Source organism: Camelus dromedarius, chromosome 17 (genome assembly GCF_036321535.1).
Source record: "Camelus dromedarius isolate mCamDro1 chromosome 17, mCamDro1.pat, whole genome shotgun sequence".
NCBI classification, from domain to species: domain Eukaryota; kingdom Metazoa; phylum Chordata; class Mammalia; order Artiodactyla; family Camelidae; genus Camelus; species Camelus dromedarius.
Window position 1 is genome coordinate 28,552,942 of NC_087452.1, and position 15,995 is coordinate 28,568,936.

The 15,995-nt window shown below is 36.9% G+C and overlaps 1 protein-coding gene across 7 annotated transcripts in view; it reads left to right on the top strand.

The window, feature by feature from the left end:
- The window catches only part of ERC2 (ELKS/RAB6-interacting/CAST family member 2), an 870,990-nt gene that overhangs the window by 140,255 nt on the left and 714,740 nt on the right, over positions 1-15,995 (top strand). For 4 of the 7 annotated variants that reach the window (XM_064496413.1, XM_064496412.1, XM_064496414.1 and 1 more), the window contains exons 3-4: positions 13,122-13,145; positions 13,784-14,200. In XM_064496413.1, the coding sequence (XP_064352483.1) occupies positions 13,122-13,145; positions 13,784-14,200 (441 nt within the window). The remainder of the gene's footprint in view (positions 1-13,121; positions 13,146-13,783; positions 14,201-15,995) is intronic. The other 3 variants (XR_010384837.1, XM_064496415.1, XM_064496416.1) reach the window with 1 other exon arrangement.

Genomic DNA, 15,995 nt, shown 5'->3' on the forward strand with positions numbered 1-15,995 from the left:
CAATGACTGGTGAACAGACCCAGCCGTCGACAGGGCTGTGACAACCACAGAGCAAAGAGGAGACCCCACTCAACATCCAGTGAAAGCTCTGGTCACTGTAACACCAGTCACACCCACTATCAAGGGGATAGCAGCCAGCACACGTGGAGGAAAGATGTGACATCCATCCATACTAAAAACATCTCTTACAATAAAAATATTAGATGCATGCAGGCTACACAGGGGTTCTCCTACATAAAAACAACCCTTCAAGACCACAGTAGATAACTATTACTCCTAAATCACAGAGTCAGAGAAATATAAGTAAAATGAAGAAGCAGAGGAACAACACCCAACTAGAAGAATAAGAGAAATATGAAAGAACAAACAATGAAATAGATCTCTCCACTCTATCAGATTTTGAGTTCAAAAAGGAGATAATAAAAATACTGAAGGAATTAAGGGAGGCTATTGACAGAAATGCAGATTACTGTAAAAAGGAACTACAAACTATAAGGAGGAGCCAGATAAAAATCAGAAAGCTCAGTTTCAAAGATGAAAGCCAAGCTAAAGGCAATAAATAGCGTACCAAATAATGCAGAAAAATGAGTAAGTGATCTGGAAAATAGGATAATGGAAATCACATAGTCAGAACATCAGACAAAAAACAAATGAAAAAAAATAAAATCAATATAAGAGACTTATGGGATAATATAAGATGTGCTAATCTACACATAATAGGGGTCCCAGAAGGAGAAAAAAAAGAAGAGGGGGTCAAAAACGTATTTGAAGAAATGGCAGAAAACTTCTCAAACATAAAGAAGGAAACAGATATCCAGATATAGGTATCCATTCAAAGAAGATGAATCCAAGCAGACCTACATCGAGACATTATAATTAAAATGGCAAAAGTTAAAGAAAAATTCTAAAAGCAGCAAGAGAAAAATAGTTACAAAGTTACAAGGGAACCACCATAAGGCTATCAGCTGATTTCTCTACAGAAATGTTGAAAGCCAGAAGAGAGTGGCAAAATGTATCTAAAGTACTGAAAAAGTAAAAGCTGCAACCTAAGATACTCTACCCAGCAAGATTATCATGTAGAGTAGAAGGAGAGATAAAGAATTTCTCAGATGAGAAAATCTAAAAGACTACAGCAATACTAAACCTGTCCTGAGAGAAACATTGAAATTTCTTCTCTGAATAGAAAAGAAACAAAAATCTTTAGGGAAGAGAAAATCAAAATTGGAAACAAAACAAGAACGACAATGAACAGCTAAAGAATATACATGAAGATGTGAAAGAGGACATCACAATCATAAAATGTGGGACAGGGGAGCTAGAAGATGTAGATTTCTTCTTCTTCTCCTCCCCCTCCTCCCCCTCCTCCTGTTTTTTTGTTTTTAAGAATGTGTTTGACCCTATATGATTACCCCCATAAAGCAAGTATAGTAGATATAGTAATGTGTTAACATACTTGAAAAACAGGGCAACCATAAATCAAAAACATAAAATACTGTCACAAAACCCAAAAAGAAAGGAACTCATGCATAAAACAAAGGAAAACCATCAACCACAAAAGGAAAAATGAAAAGAAAAAGAAGAAACAAAAAATGCAAAATCAACTGGAAAGGAAGTTTTAAGTTGGCAATAAATCCCTACCTATCAATAGATCTTCCAGACAGAAAATTTATAAGACAACAAGGATCCTAAATGACACAATAGACAGTTAGACTTAATTGATATTTTCAGAACATTAAAAAAAAAAAAAACCCAGAATATATATTCCTTTCAAGTGCAAACGGAACATTCTCTAGGATAGATCACAAATTTGGACCCAAAACAAGCCTCAGCAAATTAAAGACAATGCAAAATATTTCAAGCTTTTTTTTTTTTTTTTTACCACAACAGCATGAAACTAGAAATCAACCACAGAAAGAGAAATGAGAAAATAACAATTGCATGGAGACTAAGCAACATGCTACTAAAAAACCAATGGGTCAACAATGAAATCAAATAGGAAATTAAAAAATTACCTTGAGACAAATGACAATGAAAACTTAACTATAGAAAATATATGAGATGCAGCAAAAGCAGTCCTAAGAGGAAAGTTCATTGCAATACAGGTCTTTGTCAAAAAACAAGAAAATCTCAAATATGCAACTTAACTTATCACCTAAAATGATTAGAAAAAGAACAAACAAAGCCTAAAGTCAGCAGAAGGAAAGAAATAATAAAGATCACAGAGGAAATAAAATAGAGATTTAAAAAAATAGAAAAAATTTATAAAACTTAGAGCTGATTTTTTGAAAGAGTAAACAAAGTTGATAAACCTCTGGTCAGGCTCACCAAGAAAAAAAGAAAAAGGACACAACAGATAAGCAACAAAAGAGAAACAAATTACAACTGATATACAGAAGTACACAAAATGTAAGCGAATACTATGAACAATTATATGCCAACAAATTGGATCACCTAGAAGAAATGGACAAGTTTCTAGAAACATAAAGTCCACCAAAACTAAATCAAGAAGAAGTAAAGAAATAAATAATTTGAAAAGACCAATCACTAGAAGTGAAATAGAATCTGTAATAATAACTAAAAAAACTCCCTGCTAACTAAAGTTTAGGACCAGATAGCTTCCCTGGGGAATTTTTTTAACATACAAAAAAGAACTTACAGTGATTTTTATCAAACTCTTCCAAAGGACTGAAGAGGAGGGAGCACTCCCAAACTCATTCTATGAAACCATCACCCTAATATCAAAACCAGACAAAGATACTACCAAAAAAGAAAACTGTAGGCCAATATTGTTGATGAACATAAATGCAAAAATTCTTAACAAAATATTAGCAAACTGAATCAAACAACACGTAAAAGAGATTATACACTACAGTCAAGTTGGATTCACTCCAGGGTCACAAGGATGGTTCAATATATGCAAATCAATCAATGTGATATTCCACATCAACAAAAGAAAAGATGAAAACCACATGGTCATCTCAATAGATGCAGAAAAAGCATTTGATAAAATTTAACATCCATTCATGATAAAATCTCTTGCCAAAGTGGGTATAGAGGGAACATATTTCAACATAATAAAAGTTATTTACGACAGACCCACAACCAACACAATACTCAACGGTGAGAAGTTGAAAGCCTTCCCTCTAAAATCTAGAACAAGGATGCCTACTCTCACCAGTTATATTCAACGTAGTATTGGAAGTCCTACCTATAGCAATCAGACAAGAAAAAAATGAAAGGGATTAAAATCAGATGGGAAGAGGTAAAATTGTCACTATACACTGGTGACATGATACAATATATAGAAAACACTAAAGACTCCATGTAAAAACTACTAGTGCTGATAAATGAATTCATCAAGGTAGCAGGATACAAGATTAACATACAGAAATCTGTTGCATTTCTTTACACTAACAATGAAATGTCAGAAAATGAAAGTAAAAAATGATGTTTTAATATCATATGAAATACTTAGGAATAAACCTGACAAAGGAAGTGAAAGACTTCTTTGTAGAGAACTATAAAACATTAATTAAGAAGTGAGAGATGATTTAATGAATGGAAGGATGTTGCATGCTCTTGGATTAGAAGAATTAATATTTTTCAATGGCCATACTACCCAAAGCAATCTACAGTTTTAATGTGATCCCTTTGAAATTTCCCAGGACATTTTCTGCAGAACTAAAACAAATAATTCTAAAATCTATATGGAATCACAAAAGACCCATAATTGCCAAAGCAATCCTGAAGGAAAAGAATCCAGACTTCAGACAATTCTACAAAGCTACAGTAATCAGAACAGCGTGGTAGTGACACAAAAACAGACATGTGGATCAGTGGAACAGAATAGAGAGCCCAGAAGTAAACCCACATACCTATATGGTCATTTAGTCTTTGACAAAGGAGGCAGGAGTATACAATGGAGAAAAGACATTCTGGTTGGCGAGTGGTACTGGAAAAGCTGGACAGCCACATGTAAATCATTAAAGTTAGAACACTGTATCACACTGTATACAAAAATAAACTAAAAATGGCTTAAAGACTTAAACATAAGATAGGACACCATAAATCTCCTAGAAAGGAAGATAAAACATTTTCTAACATAAATCATAGCAATGTTTTCCTAGGTCAGTCTACCAAGGCAATAGATATAAAAGCAAAAATAAGCAGATAGGACCTAATTAAACTTAAAAACTTTTGCACAGCAAAGTAAACCATAAAAAAAAAAAAGAAAAGATAACCTACAGACTGGGAGAAAATATTTGCAAATGATGCGACTGACAAGAGCTTAACTTCCAGAATATACAAACAGCTCATACAGCTCAATAACAAAACACAAACAACCCAATCAAAAATTGGGTCAAAGACCTAAACAGATGTCTCTCCAATGAAGGCGTACAGATGGCCAATAGGTACATGAAAAGATGCTCAGTATCGCTAATTATCAGAGAAATGCAAATCAAAACTACAATGAGGTGTCATCTCATACCTGTCAGAATGGCCATCATTAAATGGTCCACAAATAATAAATGCTGGAGAGGGTGTGGAGAAAAGGGAACCCTGCTACACTGTTGGTGGGAATGTAGTTTAGTGCATCTGCTATGGAAAACAGTATGGAGAGTCCTTAAAAAACTAAAAGACTTACTATATGATTCAGCAATACTACTCCTGGACATATATCTGGAGGAAACTAATTCGAAAAGATGCATGCACCCCAATGTTCATAGCAGCACTGTTTACAATAGCCAAGACATGGAAACAACCTAAATGTCCATTGACAGATGACTGGATAAAGAAGCTGTGGTATATTTATACAGTGGAATACTACTCCTGTAAAAAAGAATGAAATAATGCCATTTACAGCAACATAAATGGACCTAGAGATTATCATACTAAATGAAGCAAATCAGAGAAAGACAAATACCATATATCATGTTATATCCCATATTATATGTGGGATCTAAAAAAATTACACGAACTTATTTACAAAATAGGAACAGACTCATAGACAGAAAACAAATTTATTGTTACCTAAGGGGAAAGTTATATATATATAAAACAATCACTATGCTGTACACCATAAACTAACACAATATTGTAAATCAACTGTACTTCAATAAAAAGTAAAATGAAAGAACTATACTCTAACTGCATGTTGACTATTAATAATGTAAAAATTCCAATTTTAATCATTGTTTCTATGATTGCATGTGTAGCGTTGCTTCTCTAATTACATTTAAAAATATTAATATTTCTTAAACTTGTATTTTTTTCCCCACTTGTAACAGGTTGTGCAATGTTAACATCAGGTGATGCAACTGTCCTTTAGGTGCTTATATATTACTGGGTAATAGTAGGGAAGGAAACCTGACCTTCAAAACAGAAATGTTTGGTATTCCCAAGAGCCCCTTATAGAGTTATTTATAGACCAGTTAATGGGAAATCAATTTTATCCGTCTTTGAGTTGGTCTTAAAACAACTGTTTTCTGTTTTCTCTTATTCAAAAAAATGCCAAAGTACTTATTAGCATTTTGTTTCCCACTGTTGCATGTATTTGATGATCACGATTTATGTTTATTGTGCTCATTTCTTTTCCCGGCCCAAATGGGAGGAGGAAGGAGAGACATTTTAATTCTGGGTCTCTAGCCACCAGCACTGTCTCAAGAGCAGTGATAACAGTGAACATTTATTGAGCACTCATGTACCAGGCCCTGTGCTTTATGCTTTATGGGAACTTGTTCATTTGATGAGCATCTTATGTGGTCTTTGTGCAAACCGTCTTAGTTACGATGATTCTTTTCTGTTTATGGATGAATAATTTGATGCTCAGAGTACTTAAGTAATTTGTCCAAGTGACATAGGCTGTCATAGATAGATGCATAATTCAAAACCCAGCTTATCACTACTACTGTTGGAGGCCCAGACAAATTTGGTGATTTTTCCCCAGATCGTGTAATTAGTTAGTAGCAAAGCTGGAATTAGAACTTAAGTCCTTAACTCTCAGCTCACTACAATATTCCAGTACTGTGCCACCTTACAGTATTTGTCTGTAATGAAAACCAGAACTCCTTCTTGCTTACAAAAGCAACTGCCAAGAGGGCTTTCTCATGTATACTGTTCTTAGTATTATGAATCTTGGCAAAATGTCACATATTACCAACCAAAGTAGCTTCTACAGTTATCACTGACAGTGCATCTGTGTGAGGATCCCAGGATTCTGGTGCTTTGGTACTTAAAAAAAAATCACCTATCAATAATTTCTATTAGCTATGTGCTTATTTTACCCTAAAGGGGAAAGCCTAGTACCATATGCCTAAATACTAATTTTTTATACCTTTCTTAACAGAAGAATTCTCCCACAGCACACTTGGGCCATATGTTTTTAGCCAATGCATGCTGTTTGTCTTTTCACACACGTGATACAGTCTATGGAAGGTTTGGAGCCACAAGGAGTGCTGCACATCCTGCACACAGGATTATGGAAAAAGGGATCAGAGAAACTGCCCTTAATATTTGATTAGGAACAAACTGTAAAATGATAAATAGGCAAATAAAGCCACAGCAGAAGTAGAACAGGCCAACTTGTCTGCAAAGAAATTCTGTTTTCTTTGAAAGAATTATGTAAAGCCCTTGCTTGAGAAGGAGTATGGATTTATTAAAAAGAAGTTCAAGACTTTTGGGTATAAGCCAATTCATATTTTTATATAGCTTAGAGACAGTTTTCATAGCAATGAAATCTTACACCACTTTATAGTACAAACCTTTATCATTTTCTGTTTTTTCCCCATAGTATGGAAAAGAGCTTAAGGTCACAGATTTTTTTCAAATCTGCCAGGAACTCATATTTTCCATGTTTTGGGGATAAGACATAGTAGATTCTAAACATCTGGCTAGTCCCTATTTAAATAATTGTGTGTTCTATGTGCATCATACATATATAATTGTATTTTCATTCTATTTACCTTTTTGTGTTTTAGACATTCTGAAATCTGGATTAGATTCTGACTCCAGTAGCTATTGGAAGTCACTCTCCTAAACATTGGCTAAAGCAAAGTATATTCCCCCCATCCCCTTTTCCACATAAACTCAAGTATGGCTTGGTTTCTTATATTTTCATTGTTCTCCTTTTTTCAAAATTAAGTGACTACGGGAGCATATAAGAGTTGTGCAAAATGAAGTGCTATAGTATTTTTAGAGCAGGGGAGACTTTAGAATTGGCTGGAGGAAACCTCAATTTTAGACCCTGGCCCATATTTGCTAACAATGTGATTGCAGTCAAATCCCTTAAGCCAGCCCAACTTATTCTTTTGTGACGTGGACATAGTGCTGGCAGCTTTGGAGCAGTATTGTCAGACAAGTGAGCTGGTGGACATGAGGAATTTTGAGTTTTGTGGGAGAGAGCAGGACAGAGTAGTCTGAGGTCAAAGCTACTCTTCCCACTCCTTTCCCCACCCCCACCTGCCTGTCTCTCCCAACCCCCAAACCTAATTACAGCAAAGCAAAGAGGAATGGAAACTGTTCTCCTTCATTGTTCTGTGCTAACCGTTGGGTAAGACAGTTCCTCTTCTGGACCTCTCATCTTTCTGCTTATATTTCACTCACTATTTATTGAGTACCCATTATGTGCTAGAGTTGGGGATATGATACAAATTTGGTTCAGAACCTGCCCTCGAGAAGCTCACTTTCTCAATCTTTCTCTCTCTTTCTCGGAGATTTACCTTACTTTTTTTTGTAAGCACAGCAATATTTAGAAAGATATACTTTTACCTGACTGTTGAGTATTAGGAGGGCCTGTCAGAAAATGTAGCCTGCCGTAACATGAGAAATAGAAATCAGTATGGCCTCATTTATTGTCTGAGACTTGGAATGAGGTGGACAGACATATCTTCAGCTCTATTCTGTTTACCTGTGTTTAATGGACAGACCAATGATACTAAACTTTTTTCCTTCTGTGGACTGGAGATGCGGCTAGCCTTTATTCTCCAGAGCACAGTTCAAAGTGCAATTAAGTGTAGGGTGGGGAAAAGGTTAAAAAGAACTGGGTTAAAGGCCAGGTATTAGGATAAATGTGATGCATTCTATTTGCACTCCAACCAGAGTGACTGCAGAGAGTAGCCTAGATGCTTGTTTGCTTCCCTCATTGGTGTCCTCAGTGGTCAGCTGTGGAGAAGGGAGTTTGCCTGTTTAGCTTTGCTTCTTTGAGGACAACTGGAGAATGATCTCACAATCAGGATGGTAAGTAAAAAGCTTTCTGAATATTCATCCAGCCATAGACTCACTTTTGTGCTTGAGGGGAATTAGTTTTGTAACAGACAGCAGTTACTCCTGTGCTCTAAGTGCCACATGGATAGCAGCCTGATTGGGATCCAGGAATGAAGTTGATCACCTGGTGCTGTCCCATCCAGATGTAGATGAATGTTGAAATGGCTTCTCTCTCCTAATGTGCAGTGGAGTGGAAACAACAGAAGGAGTGGTTGAGGCTTTGGAAAGTTGAGACCACAGTGATGACTGGGAGATTCCAAAGAGATGGTCCTAGAACAAAGTCTTACCAGTTGCTGGTTTGTAGGTACTTGATGTGTATAACAAGCTGAAATGATACTTTTGATTATTGATCCAGTGAGGTTTAAGTGGCTGCCTTAAAAGTAATGTGCTTTCACAGTTGAGAAGTGGAAATTGATTGAATCTGAAGGAATTGAACAATCAAGGATGGCAGGAAACTGAAAACTGTGCACTTTTTTTTTTTTTGAAGTCTTTTGACCCTTAGAGAAAGTGCTTTGGCCTTGCCAGAGTTTTCACTTATACTATTATAACCTGATCTTTTAGAGCTAGTTCTTAAAAAATTGAACTTGTCTTCTAATAGCTACACAGTAGCCGTTACTAATTGCAAGGACTTAGAAAGGAGGTCTCAGGAAATTATTCTTGGAGTGTCCCATGCTATTTAACTATTGGATGGGACAAGTGATGCAGAAGTGAAATGATTTAAGCTGTCTGTCATCCTCCCTGTAAGAGACACCACTGCTGTCTCCTTAGCTGTCAAAGCGGAGAGCCATCCCTTTTTGGTCTACTCTTAGGATTATTAGAATACATACCAGGATGGAGTCCAGGATTCCAGAAACTAAGATTCTGGCTTTAGTACTGTGTGTGTGCTCTTGGGCCTGTCACTTAACCTGCATGGATCTGATTTTCTCATTAGTGAAAAGAAGTTAACAAGCTGATCTTTAAGATCTCTTTAAGCTCTAAGAGTTCTTACTCCATGACATCAGCATGTCAGGTGGATTTTCTCTTTCAGAATGTAGATTTTTGTGCTGTTGTCACAGCAAAATACGCTAGCCTACGCTGATTGATATAACTGATTACTGTCTACTTGGTACTTTTTAGAGCTTTGTATGTATTAACTCACTTAATCCTAGAACAACCTTATGCAGTAGGATTATTAGTCTTACTTTGTTTTTCACAAATGAGGAAACTAAGATACAGAGAGAATATTTTTTCAATGGGTTATTTATTAAAAGTACTGTTATTATATTTTGAAATCATGTATGTTAAATATCCAACTAGAGATGTATATTTGACAAATAATTTATGAAACTTAGGAGTTGAGGGAGGGAAGGAATGAGAGAGAGAGAGATTGTTTAAAAATCCCTCCCCATCCTATGAGCAGAAGGATGATCATTGTTCTATAAGGTGCCTTCCTTTTGCTCAAGAATCCCTTTTTAGAAACAAAGAGATTCCTCCTTAATTTAAATATATTAAAAGGGAATGAAAACTAAATGATGTGGAAATTTTTGAACACTAAGTTTTAGATTGATCATCAGATTGTGTTTGGTCATGCTGAAGTCATTCGGTGACTAATAAAATGATTACTTGGAAAATAAATTTTGCTTCTAAATAAATGTACAACCTGGAAGTATCCATTATGACAACCTCTGAGTGATGAACAGCTTGGTAAGTGTGGCTAATTTTTAATTTTGAGAATTGCTATACCTGTCATAATTGCCTACCTATCTGCTCTCACTCCTCATTCACCTCCCTACTCTTTTTTTTTTAGCCATCCTGAAGTATTTGTGCCAATTTAGAGGTCAGATGATGCAGTGGTTCATGCAGAGGTGTTGGGGTCAGACTTCCTGGATGAACACCTGGCTGTGCCACTTACTAGCTGGGTAACTTAGTGCAGGTTACTTAACCATTCATCCGTTAAATGGAGATTATAACAGCAACTGTCTCACTGGGCAGTTGTGAAGGTTAAAGAAGCGTAGAACTGTGGCATGTGGCAGGGGCTACACAGATTTTTGCTGTTACTGTTCCTTAATAGATCTGGTCTGTCTTTGCTTCTGGGCTTTTATACTTTCTCTACTCTTTCCATCATTCCTCATGGGACTGACTCTCATTTATTCTTCAAGACATAGTTCAGTGGTAGCTCTTGGTTTGGGGTATTTTCTTACATGTCTCTAGCCTGGGTTACATCCTCTCTGCATTTTCAGCCACCTTGCTATGACTTCTCTTGTATTTCTATTATCAATTCACTTGTTCACATGCACTGGAAGCATGGACCATTTCTTTTCCTTTGTTTTCTTTTCTTTTTGATATTTCATATGTATGAGGAAGACACTGGGTAGTTGCATGTTGAATGGATAAATGGACTGATTCTCCTTTCTATTCCTCTCTCCCTCTCATTCTTCTTTTCTATTTCCTTTCCTTCCTTTCTACCAAACTTCCTCCTTCCTTTTGCTCTCAAACCTGGTACTTGATGCATTATATTAGATATTCCTCACAGGAATCCTGTGAGGTAGGTATTATGATTATCCCTGTTTTGCAGGTTTGGAAACAAAGAATCAGGGTAATAAGCACCTTGCTCATCCAAAGGGGCAGCCCCCTTTACAGAGTTATCTTCCAGTGTTGCAGTATTTAAGCATTTTGGCTTTTTTTTTTTTTTTTTTTGGAACTCCCTTCTGGCTAGTTTATGAATCACATAAGAAAACCAATCTTATTTTTGGTCACTTTCAGAAAAGATGACTTCCAGTCTAAGCATCCTGATTCATCATGTTTGTCTCCACATAAGCTTAAATTGTCTCAAAAATCCAAGCCACTTTCAAAGGATTAAGATTTGGCATTGTCAAGAATGTTTAAATGACCCGAAGACAGTTGCACACTCCCAAGGGGCTTGGCAGCAGCCATATCACTAAGCTGAAGACTGTTGATACTCATGTAGACTTTGTTTTGGTGTAGTTTAGGGATGGGCTGCTAGTGGAGGAAGGTCACATGACCTTATAATCCTACCTGATGTTTTCTGTGACAGCTTTATTGAGATATAATTTATGTATCATACATTTACCCATCTTAATGTAAAATTCACTGGGTTTTGGTGTATTCACAGTTTTGCAACCAAAACCACTAATTCCAGGACATTTTTATTATCCCCAAAAGAAACACCACACTCTTCAGTAGTCATCCTCTGTTTCCCCTTCCCAACACCCCTGACAGTCACCAATTTATTTTCTGTCAATGGATTTGCTAATTCTGGATTTTTCCTACCAATATAATTATATGACAGTGGTCTTTTTTGACTGGCTTCTTTCACATGGCATCTTGTTTTTAAGATTCATTCATGTTGCAGTGTACATCAGTATTTCATTGCTTTGTATATCTAAATAATACTTCATTGTATGCATGTATCATGTTTTATTTGCTCATTCATCAGTTGGTTGACATAGGTTATTTCCACTTTTTGGCTACTATGAATAATGCTTTTATGAATATTTGGATGTGAATCAACTATTGAATGGATAAATACAATGTAGTATGTCTCTATAACGGAATAATGCTCGTCTATAAAATCAATGAAATACTGATACATGCTACAACATGGATGAACCTTGTAAGTGAAAGAAACCACTTATTGCATAATTCCATTGTTGTGGAATGTCCAGAATAGGCAGATTCATAGAGAGAGAAAAATAAATTAGTGTTTGCTAGGGCCTTGGGGATAGGGAGGAGTGTGGGGAGTGACTGCTGAAGGCTACAGGATTTCTTTTGAGGATGATGAAAATGTTCTAAAATTTATTGTGTTTATGGTTGTACAACTTTGTGAATACACTAAAAACGGAATTTTGCACAAGGGTGAATTATGTTTTAAAAATTCATAATCAGTACATATATACCAATTGCTTACTCTGCATTCAGTACCCTGTGAGGCACTGTTGCACAGGACTTAGAAAGAGAGTGCTCGTTCCTTGTGCTCTAGGAGTTTCTCAGTGGATGTTCCTAAATATAAAGTTGAAGTGGATTCCGATAAAGAGTTTAGTCAGTGCATCACTCGATGCTAGTTTCTGGGTACAGACCACACTCAGAAAAATCTCAACTCCTCTGAGTGTCAGCTGTGGGAATTCAGAAAAATTTCCAAATGTGGACTGCTCCAATATTTATGTATGTATCTTAGACATGGTATTATCCATGACTTGCAATACTGTGAGTTCTTTGCAGGCAGAACCTATGTTTAATGTCCATCTTGATTCCCACGCTTAGCCTTGTGTCTGCCCTACTGACAGGAGAATGTGTTTGGTGAATGGATGAGTGACTATGTTTTGGAAGTCCCTTGGTTTGTTGCTAGGACGAAAATGCCTTCAGCTTATAGCTGCCTGCTCTCATCAGCCTAGGGGTTACTCCTGTGGAGAAAATGTTGCTGAATTCACCAACTGTCCTCATGCAAGGGTTTCTTTTCTCACAACTGATAACTATTTTGTTTCTCTGATACTTTCACTGATTTTGGTTAAAATGGTGACCTGGAATGATATGTGAGTACATGTGGAGTGTTATGCTTTCCTCCCTGGTATTATACCCAAGACATTGGGTTTCTGGGTCAGTGAGATTTAGGAACACAAAAGGAGAAATAACCCTCACTTTTTTTTTTCTTTTTTAAAATCATGCTTATCAGGCATCTCTGCTATAGATTCTGTGTAGCTTATTGGTCTTTACTGTAATATGAAATTGTTTTTTTTTTTTTTCTCTGTGAAGATACTTTATGTTGATTAAGTTCTTTCTGTTAAATATCCTTCACTTGCACTGGACTTTTCTTTGTGTTGATTTTTGCTTCATTTTTTTTTTTCATTTCCCATGCTGTTCAGTTACTGGATGCCAGAAGAACCAAGGTTTGTCCACTCTTTGCAGCTTGTTGTTTTGCTCTTCACAACCTCACCTCCTTGTGTGTGTGAGTGTGTCTGTCTCTGCATTTGTTCCCTTTTGCTTGCAGATGCAGTAATCCTGTTTACTAAACCTATTCACAGTTCTATTTGTAAAAATAAAGTCCTCGTTTGTGTCTACTTGTAATGGATGCTATTATTTTTATTTTTAAATGGACATGCATTTATCACAGAAAATAACAGACAGTAAAATAAAGAAGACCTTAGGAAACGAGGAATACTGAGTCTGGAGCATTGTGGGTATAAAGAAGGTGTGTTTGTGAAAATTTCCCTCTAACCCTTTCCACTTCCTAAAATTGAAATGCTGTAGATGTATAATTTCCCTTGTGACTGATACTAATATACTGTTTCTGTGTATGTGTACATTTCTCTTCTCCTAAAACATTCAGAAAGCATCATTGAATTAATTCCCCCTCTCCATGTGCTGTCCCATGATTCTGAAGTCACCCTGGAGGACTTCTCGGCTGGCCCTCTGGACCTCATGATTAACATTCCATCTTCATAGTGTGGTAGCAGCAAATAGCACTTGGCACGTCCATTGACTTTTTTCTCCTTTCTCCTTTCCTGCTCCATCTTTCTCATCATAGCACCTGCAGTTGACAATCCAGGCACTTCAAGATGAGCTGCGAACCCAGAGAGACCTCAACCATCTCCTGCAGCAAGAGAGTGGCAACCGAGGAGCCGAGCACTTTACCATTGAACTGACCGAGGAGAACTTCCGGCGGCTCCAAGCTGAGCATGACAGGCAGGCTAAGGAGTTGTTCCTATTAAGGAAGACCTTGGAAGAAATGGAGTTGAGAATCGAAACGCAGAAACAGACCCTCAATGCCCGAGATGAGTCAATTAAAAAGCTCCTTGAGATGTTGCAAAGTAAAGGTTTGCCGTCCAAAAGTCTAGAGGATGACAATGAACGGACACGGCGGATGGCAGAAGCTGAGTCTCAAGTCAGCCACTTGGAAGTGATTTTAGACCAGAAAGAGAAGGAAAACATACATCTTAGAGAGGTAAGGACATTCACTCTATTTCCCCAAAGCTGTATTTTACAAGTTAAAATATGTTAAATATGTTATCAAGTTATTTTCACAGGTTGGAAGTTATCTACAGTCTTAACAAAATTCCCTTTGTCATCTGTTTTATAATCTTCTGTCTGTTTATCACCTTTAAACTGAAATTTTTCATTAGTCTCTTTTTAACTCTGCTTACTGCACATATGTTCCATTATTACTCAATATGTTTTCAGGATCCAAGTGTATGCAGCACATGTCCATTCTAAGGTGGTTTACAGTTGCTTTCCTACAGATCTCCATTGTTTCAGGGCCTTTTAAGTACAGTACTGTTTAAGTTTAGACGTTTATCAAATATTCTCTTTTTAAAGGAGAAAAATAAATTGGTGATTAGCAAAACAATGAACCTAAATACTTTTATAGCTGAATTAGGGGTGGGAATTTCAGAAGGTAAAGCGTAAGGATATTTCTGGAAAATACGGTAAAATGTACAGACCAATTTTGGACATTTAGATAATCTTTGTCTGCATTAACATTCATGTAGGACAGAGTGTTCCAGGTTTTTTGAGTATGTGTTTTGCACTTAGTAAATTAAATCATTTGAAGTACCTCAGAGGCAGCTTTTCTGGCTTGCCACCACCATTGAATGCTGGGATGCTCAGATATCTGAGAATATGAGGTTGGATAAATCTTAGAAAGAATGTGGGTGACAGCCGAGGTTTGAAATTTTTACAGAGTTCCTTGCCGCTGTGGTGGATACGGATCTCAAAAGTACCATGAGGCAAAATGCTGTGGCAGACACAGATTACACAGAAAGTAGGAAGCAATAGAATCACATTAAGTATGTTTTCAAAATATTCTACAGTCATAAATAAAAATTCTAAAAGATATTTGCTTCCAGACCAAACTAGATTTCTTGGTATTATATACCTTTTTGGATGGGCAGCCCTTCCAGTGAGTCACTTGTTTGAGTGTTCAGAAAGCATGGCTTCCATGTTGGGACTTACTAATGCCAATGCTTCCAGGAGTTTTCTTTGATATAGATTGTTGTATCTTCAAACTGAATATCCTCCATGCTTATTCTCCTTTGTTTCTTTTTTATGAGACCTTAGCAATGTGTTTGGGAAATCACATGATTTGGTTTCACATTGAGATAAAGATATGTTTTGTTGGGCCTTCCCATCCATTCTCCAAGAGAGTGAATGTGGTGGGAAGACTTCTGGGATGGCCCCAATGATCCTATCTTTTGGAATTCATATGCTTATGTCCCCCTTGAATATAGTCTGAACCTAGTGATTTGCTCCCAAATAATAGAATGGCAAAAGTAATGCGATGCCAAGGTCACTTGCATGATTAGGTTACAGAAGACTGCTACTTTCATCTTGTTAGCAGACTGTGCTGCCTTTTCAACTTGCATGATTTGATGAAGCAAGCTGCCGTGTGGGAGAGGCCCTGAGTTAAGGAACTGAGGGCAGCCTCTAGCTGACACCCAGTGAGGAGCTGGGACCCTCAAACAGCCACAAAGAACTGAAAACTGCCAGCAATCACTTAGTAAACTTGAAAGTGGATCTTTTCCCTGTCAAATCTTTCGGTGAGATGACAGGTCCTGGGCTGACAACTTGATTGCAGGCTTCTGAGAGGCTGTGAAGCAGAGGACCCAGCTGAACTGTGCCTGGACTCCTGATCCACAGAGACTGTGAGATAGTAAATGTGTGTTGTTTTAAGCTCCTGAGTTTTGGGGTAATTTGTTACATGGCAATAAATAGCTAATACTGTAGAGTGGAAACTAATCTCT